The 15073-nt window shown below is 40.9% G+C and overlaps 1 protein-coding gene across 18 annotated transcripts in view; it reads right to left on the bottom strand.

The window, feature by feature from the left end:
• The window catches only part of FRAS1 (Fraser extracellular matrix complex subunit 1), a 418617-nt gene that overhangs the window by 182223 nt on the left and 221321 nt on the right, over positions 1-15073 (bottom strand). For 17 of the 18 annotated variants that reach the window (XR_003094532.1, XM_025206555.1, XM_025206564.1 and 14 more), the window contains 7 exons: positions 13640-13723; positions 12895-12996; positions 12607-12798; positions 4719-4808; positions 4076-4114; positions 2618-2765; positions 987-1130 (listed from right to left, as the gene is read on the bottom strand). Coding sequence is in view for 17 of the 18 variants with exons in the window: in XM_025206555.1 (XP_025062340.1) it covers positions 987-1130; positions 2618-2765; positions 4076-4114; positions 4719-4808; positions 12607-12798; positions 12895-12996; positions 13640-13723 (799 nt within the window). In the remaining variant the exon portion in view is untranslated. The remainder of the gene's footprint in view (positions 1-986; positions 1131-2617; positions 2766-4075; positions 4115-4718; positions 4809-12606; positions 12799-12894; positions 12997-13639; positions 13724-15073) is intronic. The other variant, XM_025206561.1, reaches the window with a different exon arrangement.

Here is a 15073-nt window from a genome sequence, read left to right as displayed (position 1 = left end):
CTTTCCTGCTCAGGGCACAGGGTCAGTGACTTGGTGGAAGCCAAGGGGTGTGCATCAGAAACTGGGAAAACATCTGTTCACCAGGGCACCCCAAGGGAAGACAAGGTCTAATGGTCATAAACTGCTGAAAGACCATTTTAGACTAGACATAAAGACAAACTTCTTTACCATCAGAATCTCCAGAGTCTGGGATAGACTCCCCCCAGAAGCAAGCATCTACTCTGGATACCATTAAGAAATGCTTGGATGCTTATCTTGCTGGGGTGATCTGACCCCAGCTGACTTCCTGCACCTTGGGCAGGGGGCTGGACCCAATGATCTCATGAGGTCCCTTCCAGCCCTAATGCCTATGAATCTATGAATTGTAAGGCTGTAAGGGACCTTGGAAGATCATCAGGTCCAGGCCACTGCAGCAGGCAGGGAAGTTATATAATCTAGCAAATTAGTGCACATTGCAATAGTTGAATTTTTTTATTTGATCTTAAACTCAATGATATATTGCTAGCTCCCTAGCATATTAGTTAAGCTTCTAGTTTTATTTTAACTAGAGAAAAATGTGTGCTGTATTTTATGTGATGTGCCACACCATCTGCACCTCCCTTTTCAAAATCCTATATCCAGCCATGTATATGTCCTGCTGGAAGGCTATGTTCAAGGAAGCATGCCCATTCATAGAAGTAGGTGGTGAAAGATGTCCTTTACTTGAAATATTCTGCAAACTGATTTTTTTCAATGTGCTTAATTTAAAGATCCATTGAAGTCCATAGGATTTAAGGGTCAAATTAGAGCCTGGGAGGCTACACTTATCAAATGTAACCTGATCCCCTGGTTTCATGTAAATATGAGATAAGGAGGAAGATTTTCAACTTCTAAACATATGTGACTGAAGGGGAATCTGAAGAACAAGTCCCTGAAAAACCTGCCAACTAAAGACCTGTGGACACTGCAGAAAATCCACTTAGCTGGTCCCATTTGCTTAGCTATACCTAAGCAAACTCCAGCATCCTTGTAGAATCCAGATTCACAGTTCTCCACACAACGTCCATTCTGCAGTTGCTTTGTTGCATCCCGGCAGACGTCACAGTGGTCAAAGGACTGAGAGCATACCAAACAGTCTGGGTGGCACTGCACTGCCATGAGAAATAAAAGACAAGAAAGAATCTGTCAACAGCGCATGGCTTGGTACAAGAAGGTTGGAAATGGCACGTGCACAAGAATCAGATCTAGAGCCATAATTTGGTTCGTCTGCCAAAGGGTCAAGCCTCTTTTTCCCAAAATAGCATATGAGTTGCATGCTGTACCACCATATCTTACTCTGCTAGTGATGAAGTTACTAAGAAGTTAATGGGACTTAGATTAAAATACTCAAAAGTTGCTAAGTGATCCTAAGTGATTTGGGCATAGTTACACAATATCAAAACCATTTCCTCTCTACTTGTGTTCCAAAGATACATCTCTTCAGGTCTATGAGATGTATCAAAGCTTGTGTGAACTGTCTGAAAAAGGATTTCCTTCACTTTTGGATTTTTGTTTGTTTTGGGGTGCGTAATAAATAATGAACTTTAAAATGTTTGATCTGAGAAGCCAACTGAGCTGCTTCTGCAATCACAGAATATAAAACTGTGAACGCATTTTCTTTGTCCTCTGATAAACTATTAACCAAAGTGCCCTGATAAACCAAAGAAAGTCGAGTGCAACAGGAACAGCTGCCAGTATAAAAAATTAGGAATCCACAGATAAAACCTATCAACTATGAAATTTAAATGAAGTGAAATGTCAACACCCTGTGGAAAAATTAATTTATATGCAAAATTACCCTATAGCGAAAGCCACTCTAACATTTCCAGATAATTATTAACGGGCACTAATTCAGCCTGAGGTGAACTTGGCATGGGCATTTCAGAACAAGGAGGTTCCCTTTTTTTTAAAGGAAATTAATCATGAGCCTATAAACGTCAAAAACATCATCAGAGCTTAAGAAGCAACACTTTTCTTTGTTACACGATTCCTTATATTAAAAAAGGAACACAAAAAAACATTTCAAGAACATCCCTCCCCTCCCCACAATTACTGATATTTTACTGTCTGTCAAAAGAAAGCTACTAAGGGTTTAATCCAAACCAAGTGAAGAAGTGGGAGCCTTTGGCTCAAGTCTTAAACCTAACCTGAAATGTTAATTTAATTATACAGGTAGGGAGGGGAGTAATTACCAAACCATGAACAGAACAGAAGCAGAGAAGTTAAAAATTGAGACAGGTGTCACAAGAAAGTTGATAAAATTGAGGAGAGTGGGGAATGCAAGGACTGGACTGTACATCTGTTACTAACACTAACAAGCACCCACATAACCACTCCTATCCAAACTACTGGGATAGCCAATGTGGGTAATGGCTGGATAATCTAGTCACAGCTATAAGCTTGTTCTCCCCCTTCAGGTCCCTCCCATACCAGCTTATCACTCAAAAGTGTTGACAAAAAAGTTAACTTCATTTCCTATCTTTAGTTCTGTAGGTCAGGGTTATAGAAGTTAATACCCTGTTCAAGGACAAGTGGGAGAATCTAGAAGAATCCTTGCAGAGAAATGCAAATAACAGCAGAAACTGCTTCAAACAAATACCTGATTTGCATTGTGGGCAGCAGTCTCCCTTTACCTCCACTGCCAGGCTGCCCAGTGGGCAAAGCAGACAAGAGCGGCGATAGCAGATCACCTGGGTGTCCCGGCATTCACATTCTTTGCACAGGCCTTCTTTCCATTTCTCTCCATTCTGCACAAGACAACATTGAATGTCTGTGTTACTGCTCTGTTCTCACTGCAGAGATGTGGAGTTCTGCAACAAGACTGAATCCCCACCACGTTGCATGTTATAAGACACAGTGGGTTTGGTAGCTAGCCTAAGACTAGGCATCATATCACCTTTGCATAAGATAGATCATTTTTTGATTTACAACAATCCCAAAATAAACCAGTGAATCTAATACAGGGGTAATGATCATCAGCCCTAATCTTACAAAACAGAAGGAATATTGCTGTACCAGCCCATATCAGCACTCCCATCTTGGCCAAAATCCTGTCCCCAAGAACAGCCAGTAGCAGATACTTCAGAGAGAAAGGTATCTTTATTTTCCTACAGACTGGGAAAGTTATTTTGTCTAATCATTGCCAGTTAGGTGTGGGTTCATGGTGCTTTGCTTGCCATAGAATTTTTTATTGTATCCAATGTAACGTTAGACATTCTCATTACACATGTAAATAGATGAGCCATTTTTAAACTTTCTGTGATCTTGCTCTCAATTATACAGAGCTTTGTATTGCTCTGTATTGTGGAATTGGTTTCTTTTGTCAGTTCTAAGTGCACTGCCTTTCAGTTTTATTGCATGCCTCCTTGTTCTCACATCATGAACAAGAATAAATAGTAGGAACACCTGTTTGCTTTCTCTGGTCTTTCCCAAGTAGTTAGAGTTAATTTAGACCTCACTAACGTATCTTACAGTTTCCAACATCCCTTCCAATGTGCATCACTCTTTGTTAGGAATGAATTCCATCTGCCCTTTTGCTTAACTTTATTACCCCAATTTTCTGTAGGTCTGGATTAATGACAGAATTTCACATAATCTCAAAAGATTACCACCTCACTGACCCATTCTGCAGTTCATTAACAATAATTTTAAATAAAAACAGTCACACGACAGTGTCTAGAGTCACTGTTAATCTTTTGCCATGGGAAAAACAGACAGATCAAAAGGTTACAATCTTCTTTCAGAAAAGGCTATCCTGAGGACAGGTACAATATATGCTCTTTTCTCTATATCCAGCTAGTTTCACTAGCCAGTGAAGAGGGAAACAGGACCATTTTGCACCTGTTCCCTACCTTGTCTGGGGGGACCTGTACATTTGAGACCACTAAAGAGAACCATTTCTTCATTTAGCACATGAGACTCTGCTGAGCCCCAGAATAGGTGGATGGTACATGCATGAACCAGGCAAAGAGTGACGCTTAGATGACCAGAGATCCTTTGTGGGGATTTCTCTAGTAAAAAAAGCCAGTGGATCCAACACAATATGCAATATACTCACCTTGATATGTTTTCCCTCACTTGTATCAGAGAAAAAAATCTAAGAAGGAAATAGATAAGTTGCTGTTTAGAAAAAAAAAATAATTTTCCACTGCCCACATCTGTTAGAGCTTTTCATCTCTACTTATGTAGTAGTAAGCAGCATTACTCATTTGTCAGAATCATCTGCTATTGCACATCAACCAAAAAAAAGTAAGAGTCAATTTTAGGAAAAATCCTTGAAAATATACATAAACAATGGAGTCTTATTGCAGAAAAAGTGCTCAATAAGTTATGCATTCAAAAAGTAAGCTTTAACTATGCAGGTCGCAAAGGAGTATAATGAAGGTTAGACATCTTAAAGCTGAGGGAATGCACTGAAAACTTAGGGGTATGTACATTAAACAATAAGGAGGCATGATAGGAGAAAGCAAGCAAATTTAATAAATGTAATAAAAAAATCTTTGGTAGATATACACAGTGCAGAAAAGTAAAAATAAGCAGATATTATACAATGTAAAAAGGATAAATAACATTAATGGAGTTTTCCTTTGTAAGTCTCAGCAAAGAATGTTCTTGCTAGACCTGTAGGGGACAGCCCATTCTCCAAATCTTCACAGGCTTACCACCCTACACTGCATATTCCAAATTACTGGGCTACTTACATCTTTGGTATGTTCTTTGTAAACACAGTAACTATCACTTGAAACACATTCAGGACAGCACTTTCCCTCTAAATGAATTAATTCTTCACCCTGTGGAGAAAGGTTGGAATAATACAGATAGAATTAGCATTACCTAAAAACACCATGGAATGCAGAGACAAGAGAGCTTACTGCACTGGAATGCAATCTTCCATATCTAATTTCACCCTTATCTTCCCTACATCCTACTTCATCTCTGTTTGTACATTCCAAAAAATGTGTTTAACTAACATTGTGGTTGTTGAACAAAGCTCAGAAAAGGTCAGGAACTTCACCAAAAAGACCAGTGCTTTGTCCCTGGCTTCTTTTATCATGTTCTTTGTTTTATTTTTTTTTCTTGAAGAAAAAGATAAAAGTTTTAAGATCCTCATGGGAGAGCTTAAAATATATAGGGTTTTTAACTAAGATAAAAATTCAGCACTTGCTTACATCTGTGTAAATCCAGAGAACTTACTAAAGTTATACCAGTGTATCAGAGAACAAGTACTTAGCTGTAAGACATAGAAACAGGGCATTTGTTTGTTCGTAGTCTATCGTGTATGAATGGAGGTGAAACACTTATGGGAGAAGAAAGGTAGTCTTGTGTTTAAAGAGCTCAAATTATAGACTCAAGGGAGCTAAATTCAATTCCCGGCTTTGCGTTGGTTTTCTAGGTGACATTTATATTTCATAGAATCATAGAGAAGTAAGGGCTGAAAAGGATCTCAAGAGGTCATATAGTCCTTAGTTTCTTAACCTATGGTACACGTACCCCTGGGAGTACTCAAGACACAGGCAGCAGGTATGCAGGTACCACAACACTCTCTCTCTCTCCCTCTTGCCCTCTTTTCCTCTCTCTCTCTATTGCCCCTTCCTCCTCTCAAAATTATGGCAAAAAATTTAAATTCCCCAGTAATAATTTGGCATGCCGTACAAAGCCCTCCTAGCTTTGGCCAACACCTAGTTGGTTCAGCCCTCCTAGCTTTGGCCAACATCACCTCTAGCCTAGGTACATACTTGAGTTGTGCACCGCTGGTGTAAAAGGTGGCAACCCTGCCCACACCAGATCAGACATCTGTCATATCACGGCCTTATATACACAGCCATTCTTCCAAAATATGGCACACATTAGTCTGTAAATATAAAATCCCCTGGAAAATTGAGTGTTGGGGTACTTATTAACATTTTCAGAAGTTAGAGGATACTTGCTACTTAAAAGGTTGGTTTAGTCCAACCCTCTACCTGAGGCAGGTTCATCCAAACTATCCTATACAAATCCACTGTCTAACCTATTAGCAAATCTACAATCAACCCTGACACAATAAAAGTCATAACACCCAAACCTGCCACAGGCAAAGTAGGGGACCACAGCAGCCAACGTTCTGTAAAACGTTGTTAATATATGTTCAAAAGATCCCAAGGAAAGGACTATGCCCCCTGTTACAGAGGAAAGCAAAAATCCCCACAGCCTACACCAATCTGACCATGGGGTAAAATTCCTTCCTGGCCCCAAATTTGCATTAAGATTCCTTTGTGCTATTAAGGTCATAGAAATAGACCTTCAGATAGCTGTAGATGTATGAAAACAAATCAGAACAAACACTTTTATTCTAAAGGAGGAGTGGCCATGCACAGACCTGTACCAAAAGAATAACAGGTATGATTTCACAGCTTATTTAGCTAGTTTGGGGAAAAACTGGTGCGATGAAAGGATGTTTCCACATTGCTCAGTCTTGGGCTAGCTTAGTGATTCTCCGCCTTTTTAGATTCGAGGCACCCCTCAGAAAATGCCAGCTCCTAGTTTTCACTTATTTCGTGACTAAAGAAAAAGAATAGAGCAATTCTGTTGAAAAGAACTCAGAAAGACCACAGCAGGTCAGAATGGTTTTAACACTATGGACTCCTATTTGAAATTTCTGGGTTTATCTTGCGAATCATGTTTGCACACCTACCATGGCTAACTAACACTGAGTGGCACCTCATGGCACCCTTGAGAAGCTCTCAAAGCACCTCAAGGTAATGACTGCGAAAGCTTGGCCAGGCCTACACATGAAATTTAAATGACCAAATTAAAATAACAGTGCATCTTGCACAAGAATGCAATATCGTGACTGGAACCATGCAAAATAGAGCAATCCCAATTGGTTTCATCTTCTGTGCTAGTTGCAAAGGTACCCAATGTTTTATTATGCTAAACCATTCATAAATATCTGCATACTCCTACGTGACTGTATCCTGCTTGACATTTCCCCCCTCTTAATTAAGGCATATTTCTCAAACCAGGCATTCAGTGTCTGTCTGAAGTTTTGCAAATGTTTCCACAGACCATCACCATGCAGACTATTGTAAATTCTAACCCATTGTTAAAACTATTATCTAAAGTACAGTGTCCTGTCATCAATGCCCCAAGGTACCCCATTCAGTCAATCAAGATCCATCTTCAGTCAATCAAAACCCATCCTGCTTGATTAAAGTGTAACCTCCGGACTGATCAAAAGCTTGCAAAAACAAGTTTCACATCTGGACATCTAGAAACAGGATCCTCGCAGTTAGCAGTGGTAATGTGATGGTCCCATCCTACCTGCTTTGTTTGGACTTTAATTGACCAACTAGCAAGAAGGAATGCTTTGAAGATGTACAATTAAACAGTATAAGTACAAAACAGAGTTGCCAGCAAAGTATGTGCACTCCAAGAGAGACAGAGAAATCATTCTGCACCCAGCCATTCACCTCCTGAGCAACAGATCCACACTCAGTGTAGGCTGACAAGACTGAAAACCGCTTTCTGCCTGCATCAGTGAAAAATTCTCTTGCAGTTAGTACAGACTAGGACTTTTAAAATAGCTCACGTACTGAATGTAGGAAAAGAGTCTCTTGCTGTCATTTAATTTTAATAGCTTGTGTGCGGTATTGCTATTAACTGAATGAGGTGTTGTATCAATCCTTAACTGCATTAGGTTTGAATCCTGCTTTGACTGCAACACAGGGTGTCATGGCACCCTGGCTGAGAATCACTGGCCTAACTGACCTCCAATTATGAGGAAGTTGCTCTGCATATGAGTGATTGTAAAAAGCAGCGGCCAGCCAGTGAGGTTTCCTACATATGGAGTGAAGCAAAGATAATCCTGGTGAATTCCTAAGATTACATTAACTGTCTTTAGATTCACAAGTCCACCCTGGTGTGCCAAAACTGAAGCTGGGTTCTTCCAAGGCTCAGAAGTGAGAGGCACCCTGCAAAATAGGTAGGTCATTTGTAATGAGGAGTTACTTATTACAGTCAACATAAAGAATGCTGGAAGGAGGTGAAGGGTGGGAAGGGCAAACTGAGGAAGAAAATGCCTTTGCACACATTCAGGTATACATATGCACTACTTCAGATCTCTCTGATATTTCTGGTGCACAAAAGTAATTAGTGTAGCCTGCCAGGAAAAGAGAAATGCAGTGCAACACAAGGACTTAATTTAATTTCCTCCTTTTTTTCCTAATATCAGGGCCATTCTGGAAGAGCACTGGGTGCATTTTAGTAAACAGCCCATTCATCCCTCTGATGTAATGAGATACTCCTGGGATTGATTAGACAGTTTAGAGACAGATTCCAAAGTGGGATATTATCAAAATACAGTATCAGACATTTTTAGGTAGGGCTCAGTCTTATCTTCAGCCACCCATAACCTGTCCTTTTCAGAAAGGTCCTTGAATGCTGTCTCTATAGTACTTCATGGGAGGGAAGGTGGGAACTAATGTTAAGAATTATGAGATGCTTCTGAAAATTAAAGCGCTTTTGATTGAACAAATTGACTTCAGCAACCATGCTTTCCCAGAATGCTAGGCAACTTCCCGGGGAGACTCACAGCTGATCTGCTGAGAACTCTTGTTCTAAAATTAGCACAAAATCATCACTGACAGATTCACTCAGCCGTTCCTGGAAAGGTTTGCTTGAAAGAGTTTAAAAACTGAGCCCTAGTTCCAGCCATGTAATGCTGATATGCTACATCTAGCTGCCTAGGATTTGTGTGGCCTCATTATACTTTACACAGGGTTGTGTGACTGGAAGATTAATAGCCCACTCATGAAGGTCTGAATCCTAGAGTCTCCCAGCTTTACTGTAGCTATGATTTATTGAGGTAGGTGTCTAAAAATTACTAATTTTGTTGGCAGAGCTGAACCCTGGAGAGGTAGAGGCAAAAGTGTGAACCTCTCTGCTTAAAGATTAAATATTTCATTTAAATAAATCAAAGCAGATCCTGTGCTGTGGAGATGGCATAAGGCTGCCACAGACCTGATAAAGCTGCTTCACCTTTTGAAGATGTCATGTGGGATGCAAGTCTTTAGGCAAAGATTTTTTACTTTCTATATTTTAGGACCATAATTCTTGTCCAATATAAGGGGAATTTTCCCCCCATTCCTTTGGATTGTTGTATGTTACTGATTTAATGGTAGCACAGGGCATCCTGAAATCACACCACTTATTTAGAACCCCAACCAGAGTTTTAGATGCCTAACTTGGAGCACAAAGGCTTGAAAACACTGACCATGGACCTCACTTTTGTGATGTTCTGTGTGCCCTTAAGTCCCACTGAATTCCATGGAATTCAACAAGAATTAAGTGCACCCCATATTATGCAGGATCTGTTCCTAAACAGGACACATTATCTCCAACAGAAAAGGAAGGAATCTACTTTGTCAGTGCAAATTAAATCTGCTACTTTATATATTTGCTTATGAATCAGCACATTTATTATATTTCTGTAAAGCAACTGGAAACTTTGGACTGCCTCATATTGGGTTGAACCCTGAAAGTGGTAAATTTGTTTTCAGCTACAATGCAACATACTCCGAGTGGTTCTTAATACTGGCTTCTTTCTCAAGCATACTAGTGAGTATTCAAGATCCAAGAATGTTTGTAATGAACCAAATGGATCTGCTAAAACATTTTCTCTCTTGAGCCATCATTACCCTAAATGACCCATTTTATAGACATGTACATGTGAAAAGCTCAGTAAAAGAGTCCAGGTGACTTATTCTCCATTTACCCTCTGATCTTCTTACGTTTTTATAGGAAAAGAGTTACTTACCATATAGCAAAATTCAAAATATTTCGTATTTAAGCATTTGAAGAGAAGTTAGATGTTCTTTGGCAACTTTTCTATTAACTGGAAGTGTCCGGGTCTTATATTTATCTTTGTAGTATCAAAGAGAATTTACAAAAAGGGTAGTGGAATTCAAAGTAGCGTCAATATTTAAATAGATAGTATTACATGAGTTAGCACATACCTTTATTCTTAGATATACAATCACTGTTTATTTTGAAATGCAAAAGTACTGGCACTACAGCAGATCCTGACTTTCTGATTCATCCATTAAATTAGGCTTAATCCAATAAACTCTTTATCCAGACAGAAGAAGGCTTTGGGCTATAACCTGACTTCAGGAGCAGCCCTGAGCAAGGTGTAGTATAAAAGCTCCACCATCCCAAAAGTACACTTGAAAAGCACTGAGACACAGAAATATGCCAAGAGATATACTTCCCTGCTTCTCACTGGCTCTGTAAGGCCAGTCGGAATGAAACTGATCTGAGTTAATACAAACATTATTGACAAACGACCCAGAAGTCTTGTCCAGCTAAGGCAAGTTAACCTAAAAGTATTTTTAAAGAGAGCAAATAGATATGCTATTCAACCCTATCTACTGCCTCTTCTGCATCCATTTATAGCAGGGGTATCAAACATCTGATTCTCAGAGTCTCTCCGTCTGATCCATTGGCCTATTAGCAGGCCACTGAAAGTTGTGGCCTGCACCAAATTTCAGGGCCCTTTGGACACACTGGCCATAGCCATCAATAGTGAGCTTGGCTCACCACCACTGCTCCTGGACCCCTCCCATGGCCAGTGGATCCATCTCTGAACCCCTCATTGTGTCAGGACCCACCATTGCCACATCTGGACCTACTGCCACCCCTCCCACCATCACATCCAGATCCCTTGATCCTGCTGGACCTGCCACTGTTATCACCACAGTAGCCATAGTAGTTACCTCTGTACCCCAGGCTGGGTCCAGCACATTAGAAGCCCTAAGGTCCAGATCGAGCTCGAGGCCCCACATGAGTCTGACCTCTCTGGTTTATAGTGTAACTTTAATATAGTTAGTCATCTTCTCTTGATGGAAGAAGCAATGCTTTTGCTAGTGTCATTTCCCATAAGTCTTCTCATGAACCCTGTCTCATCATTGTATGAGGAAAGGTGGCAGGTCAGAACATCTAGCAGCTAATAACTTTGCCAGTACTTTGTTTTGTACTTTTAGCAAAGGTCAAGGGAACAACTGCTACAGCTTCTATGCATACATAGAAGTAGTTCTTCACAACTACTTGTAGTTGTGAAGAACAACTGGATCAGGCTGGACAGAGTGGATCAGGCTGTATCTGATCCACTCTGTCCACGCCAAGTCAGCTCTTGTGGAGGGGGGGCCTGTTGTCATTGAAACCAATGACAGCTGTTGAACTCAGACATGTGCTTGAGCTTTAGTTACAAAGCAGAAAGGGCCAGTGGTTAGAGACAAACAGTGATTCACCTTAGCATCCTATATCACAAAGCAAAACAGCCAAATTGCCTGCCTTGTCCATCGCCAAATCATAGAAAATTAGGGTTGGAAGGGACCTCAGGAGGTCATCTAGTCCAACTGCCTACTCAAAGCAGGACCATCCCCACCTATATCAACCCAGCCAGGGCTCTGCCTAGTCTGGTCTTAAAAACTTCCAATGATAGAGATTCCACAACCTCTCTGGGCAACCTGTTCCAATGCTTTACTACCCTCCCAGGGAGAAAGTTTTTCCTAACATCTAACCTAAACTTCCCTGGCTGCAACTTGAGACTATTGCTCCTTGTTCTGTCATCTGCCACCACTGAGAACAGTCTAGCTCCGCCGTCCTCTTTGGAATCAACCTTCGGGTAGTTGAAAACTCCTCCCCCAGCCCCACAGTTGTCTCTCCTCCAAACTAAATAAGCCCAGTTCTCTCAGCCTCAGCCTCTTCACATAAGTCATGTGCCCCAGACCTCTAACCATTTTCACTGCCTTCTGTTGGACTCTCTCCAATTTGTCCACATCCTTTCTGTAGTGGGGGCCCAAAACTGGACACAATATTCAGGATGTGGCCTCACCACTGCTAAATAGAAGAGAATAATCACTTCCATCAATGTGCTGGCAACAGCCCTACTAATGCAGTCCAGTATGCTGTTAGCCTTCTTTGCAACAAGGACACACTGTTGACTCATATTCGGCTTATTGTCCACTGTAATGCCCAAGTCCTTTTCTGCACAGCTACGGTTTAGCCAGTCAGCCCACAGCCTGTACTGGTGCATGGGATTGTTCTGTCCTAAGTGCAGGACTTCGCACTTGTTCTTATGGAATTTCATGAGATTTCTTTTGGTCCAATCTTCCAATTTGTACAGGTGTCTCTGAATCCTAGCTCTACCCTCCAGCATATATACTGCTCCCCACAACCTGGTGTCATCTACACACTTGCTGAAGGTGCACTCTATCCCATCTTTCAGGACTTTGATAAAGATATTGAACAAAACTGGCCCCAAGACTGACCCCTGGGGCATTCTACTTGATACCAGCTGCCACCTAGACATTGAGCCATTGATTACTACCCTTTGATCCCTACAATCCAGCCAGTTTTCTATCCAATGTAAAATCTGAAGTCCATTTCCTCTCTCTGTCTTCTGTTCAGTGCTTTTAAGGCAGAAGGGTAAAACAGGAATTGAAGGATCTACCATGACCAGATTCTTAAACTGTCTCAAGAAAAGTCAGTCAATTAAGGAAAAAAATAGGATTTGATCTGTATGTTTTAAAAGAAGAAATCCTTTCTTACCCAGGCACACTCCACTTTGGCACACTCTGCGTTCTGGCAAGTGACTTGCCCTCCATCACACATGCAGAACTCACAGCGAGTGCCATTCCACATCTCATTGTGGTACCTGATGATGCCTTCAGATAAGCAGATGCCTTTGGAAGACACACACTCCTCACAACACTTCCCTGGACGCTGCACTTTGTTCTGATCCTAAAAAACACAAATATTTACTGAGTTCTGTCCCCTGAGCCATCATTAAGTACAAGATGAGTGATACATATAGCCTGATCTGTATATCTGACTTACCTTCTCACAGGTGAGTGAGGCACAGGCCTGTCTTACACATCTGGCTTCCCCTCTATGACATATACAGGTAGTGCAGGGATTTTTCTTCCATTGCTGACCATGCTGTCCAAAGAGAAGATCCATACTTATGTGAATAATAACAACCACTGATATCCAAATCAGGTTCTAAAGTGTATATTTTTCATTGGGCACACTGGGTTGCATATGTGTGCCCATATCCAAGCACAGTACTTTTTAAAGAAATAAGGTATATCCCATGATAAGCAAATATAAAGAAAAAAGAGAAGACTAGGTAGATCCCACAGTGTGTATTTCTCAAACTGTTAGGAAATAGTCACTAATCTTCACAAGAACTTAACTACTACTATGAACAAATATTTATTCATAATAAACCTTCCTTTGTATACATCACTAAATATATTAAATGCATTCCAAGTGATACAAAGAATGATATGACTACAGTAAGATTCATCAATCATTTCTGCTTTTCCCCTTTAAAAAGACGAATACATAGTAAACACCTTATCTGCTTATCTACTTCACCCTGTGAACCTGGTCACTGCTTGCCAGCAGATTCCTTTCCTATTTTTAATCCCTTTCAACTCCTTTACCTTCCCAGAGAGAAAAGGCAGCTGTTGCATCAAGTTAGTCATGCCGGCTGGAAGTCAGATGTGAGGGAGAGGAAAATGGGGAAAAGTCAGTACCTAGGTCAGGTTGGATTTTGGTGTGGTTCATCAAAGGTTACCTTGTATGCTTCTCCAGATACAGAGCAGGGCTTTGGAACACATTCTGGACAACATTTTCCAGGAGTTACAATCATAACTTCATCCTAAAGATGAGTTGAGACAAAAAAAATAACAGTTTGAAAATTAAAGCTGTGGCCTAGTAGCCCATGCCTTTAACTTCCATGCTAACCAGCAGCCACTCAGCCCTGAATTACAGTAAGAAATGTGGGGTCTTCTTTATACTTTACCATCCAAGTAGTGGACTTGGCACAAAGTTATCCTTCAAAATAGCAGATTTTGGGTTTCTTTAGATAGCCAGGGACTTAGAAACCCAAGAAAAGAGAGAAGTACATGGTTCAGATCAGGGCTGTCCAACCTCTGAGTGACAAAGGGCAATAAGGCATAGGGTTACACTGTTTCCCCCCACGGCAGGGGTTGTGGGGAGCCCATGCAATGTGAGCCGTGAGGACTCCCTGGGTTCTCCCACCAGGCAGACCTGGGGAGCTTTCCCTTGCAGAGTTACAGGATCCTGTGCTATCAGGGAGAGTGCATGATTCTTCCTCACTTCTGGCTCAGTCAAAGAGCATGGAGGGCTAAGAACTAACAACCCCGTTCTATTTCTTTAATTACACACACTACTACCATACCTCATGGACAGTCCTCATGGATTAGACAGAGAAAACACATATATTAAGGTTTCACCGTCACTAGAGACTGGGTAGCAGAATCTGGTCCTACAAGCTCTTTGAAGAAACAGAAAAAACTGACAAAATGACTGATTCCCTTCCTTGAGGCAGATAACAGGCCAGAGGCAGGATCTGAAGGATGGCAAAATGACTGCTTTCTATCGATTGCCATTTTGCCAGAATTAGCATCTGGGAGAAGTTTTTCATTTGTATGTTCTGGTGGGAAATGGGACCTAGAAGCAGTGGTACACGTATAACTGCAAACAGTGCAGAGAAGATCAGAACAAGAGGAGTGGTACACGATTGTTGCAGTTGCTACTAAGGCCTTTTCCATTACAGCATCTTGTTAGGAAATCTACGGAACATTTTTGGAATTAGCTAAGAGGGATTTTTGCTGTATTAACTTGGATGCTTTTAGCTGATTATTCTAGACATGTCATGGCAACAGTGTACTCATTCCAGTTTTTCCAAATTAAGGTTTAATGATTAGCTGACTAAACATTACTGTAATTGATCAATAAATAATGTGTGTACATTGGGGGGGGATCCAAATCTTGCATAAATTTGCTTTAATGCACAGCACTTAATCTCCAAATATTAATTACACATCTCAGCACAAAACAGCAAGTGCTTAGTATGCAGAAAAACAGGTGGGCTTTTTTTCAAAGGCCAATGTTAATTATATGAACACCTGGCCCCCTAGTACATAGGTGGGTGAGCATTAAAAGAAGAAAGGGTTTGTAATAGGGTTTTTGCTTTCTGCAATGC

This window comes from Alligator sinensis, unplaced genomic scaffold, assembly GCF_000455745.1.
Source record: "Alligator sinensis unplaced genomic scaffold, ASM45574v1 scaffold989_2, whole genome shotgun sequence".
In the NCBI taxonomy this organism is placed as follows: Eukaryota; Metazoa; Chordata; order Crocodylia; family Alligatoridae; genus Alligator; species Alligator sinensis.
Note: the sequence above shows the minus strand (reverse complement) of the source record. Positions and strands in the feature narration are given on the sequence as shown.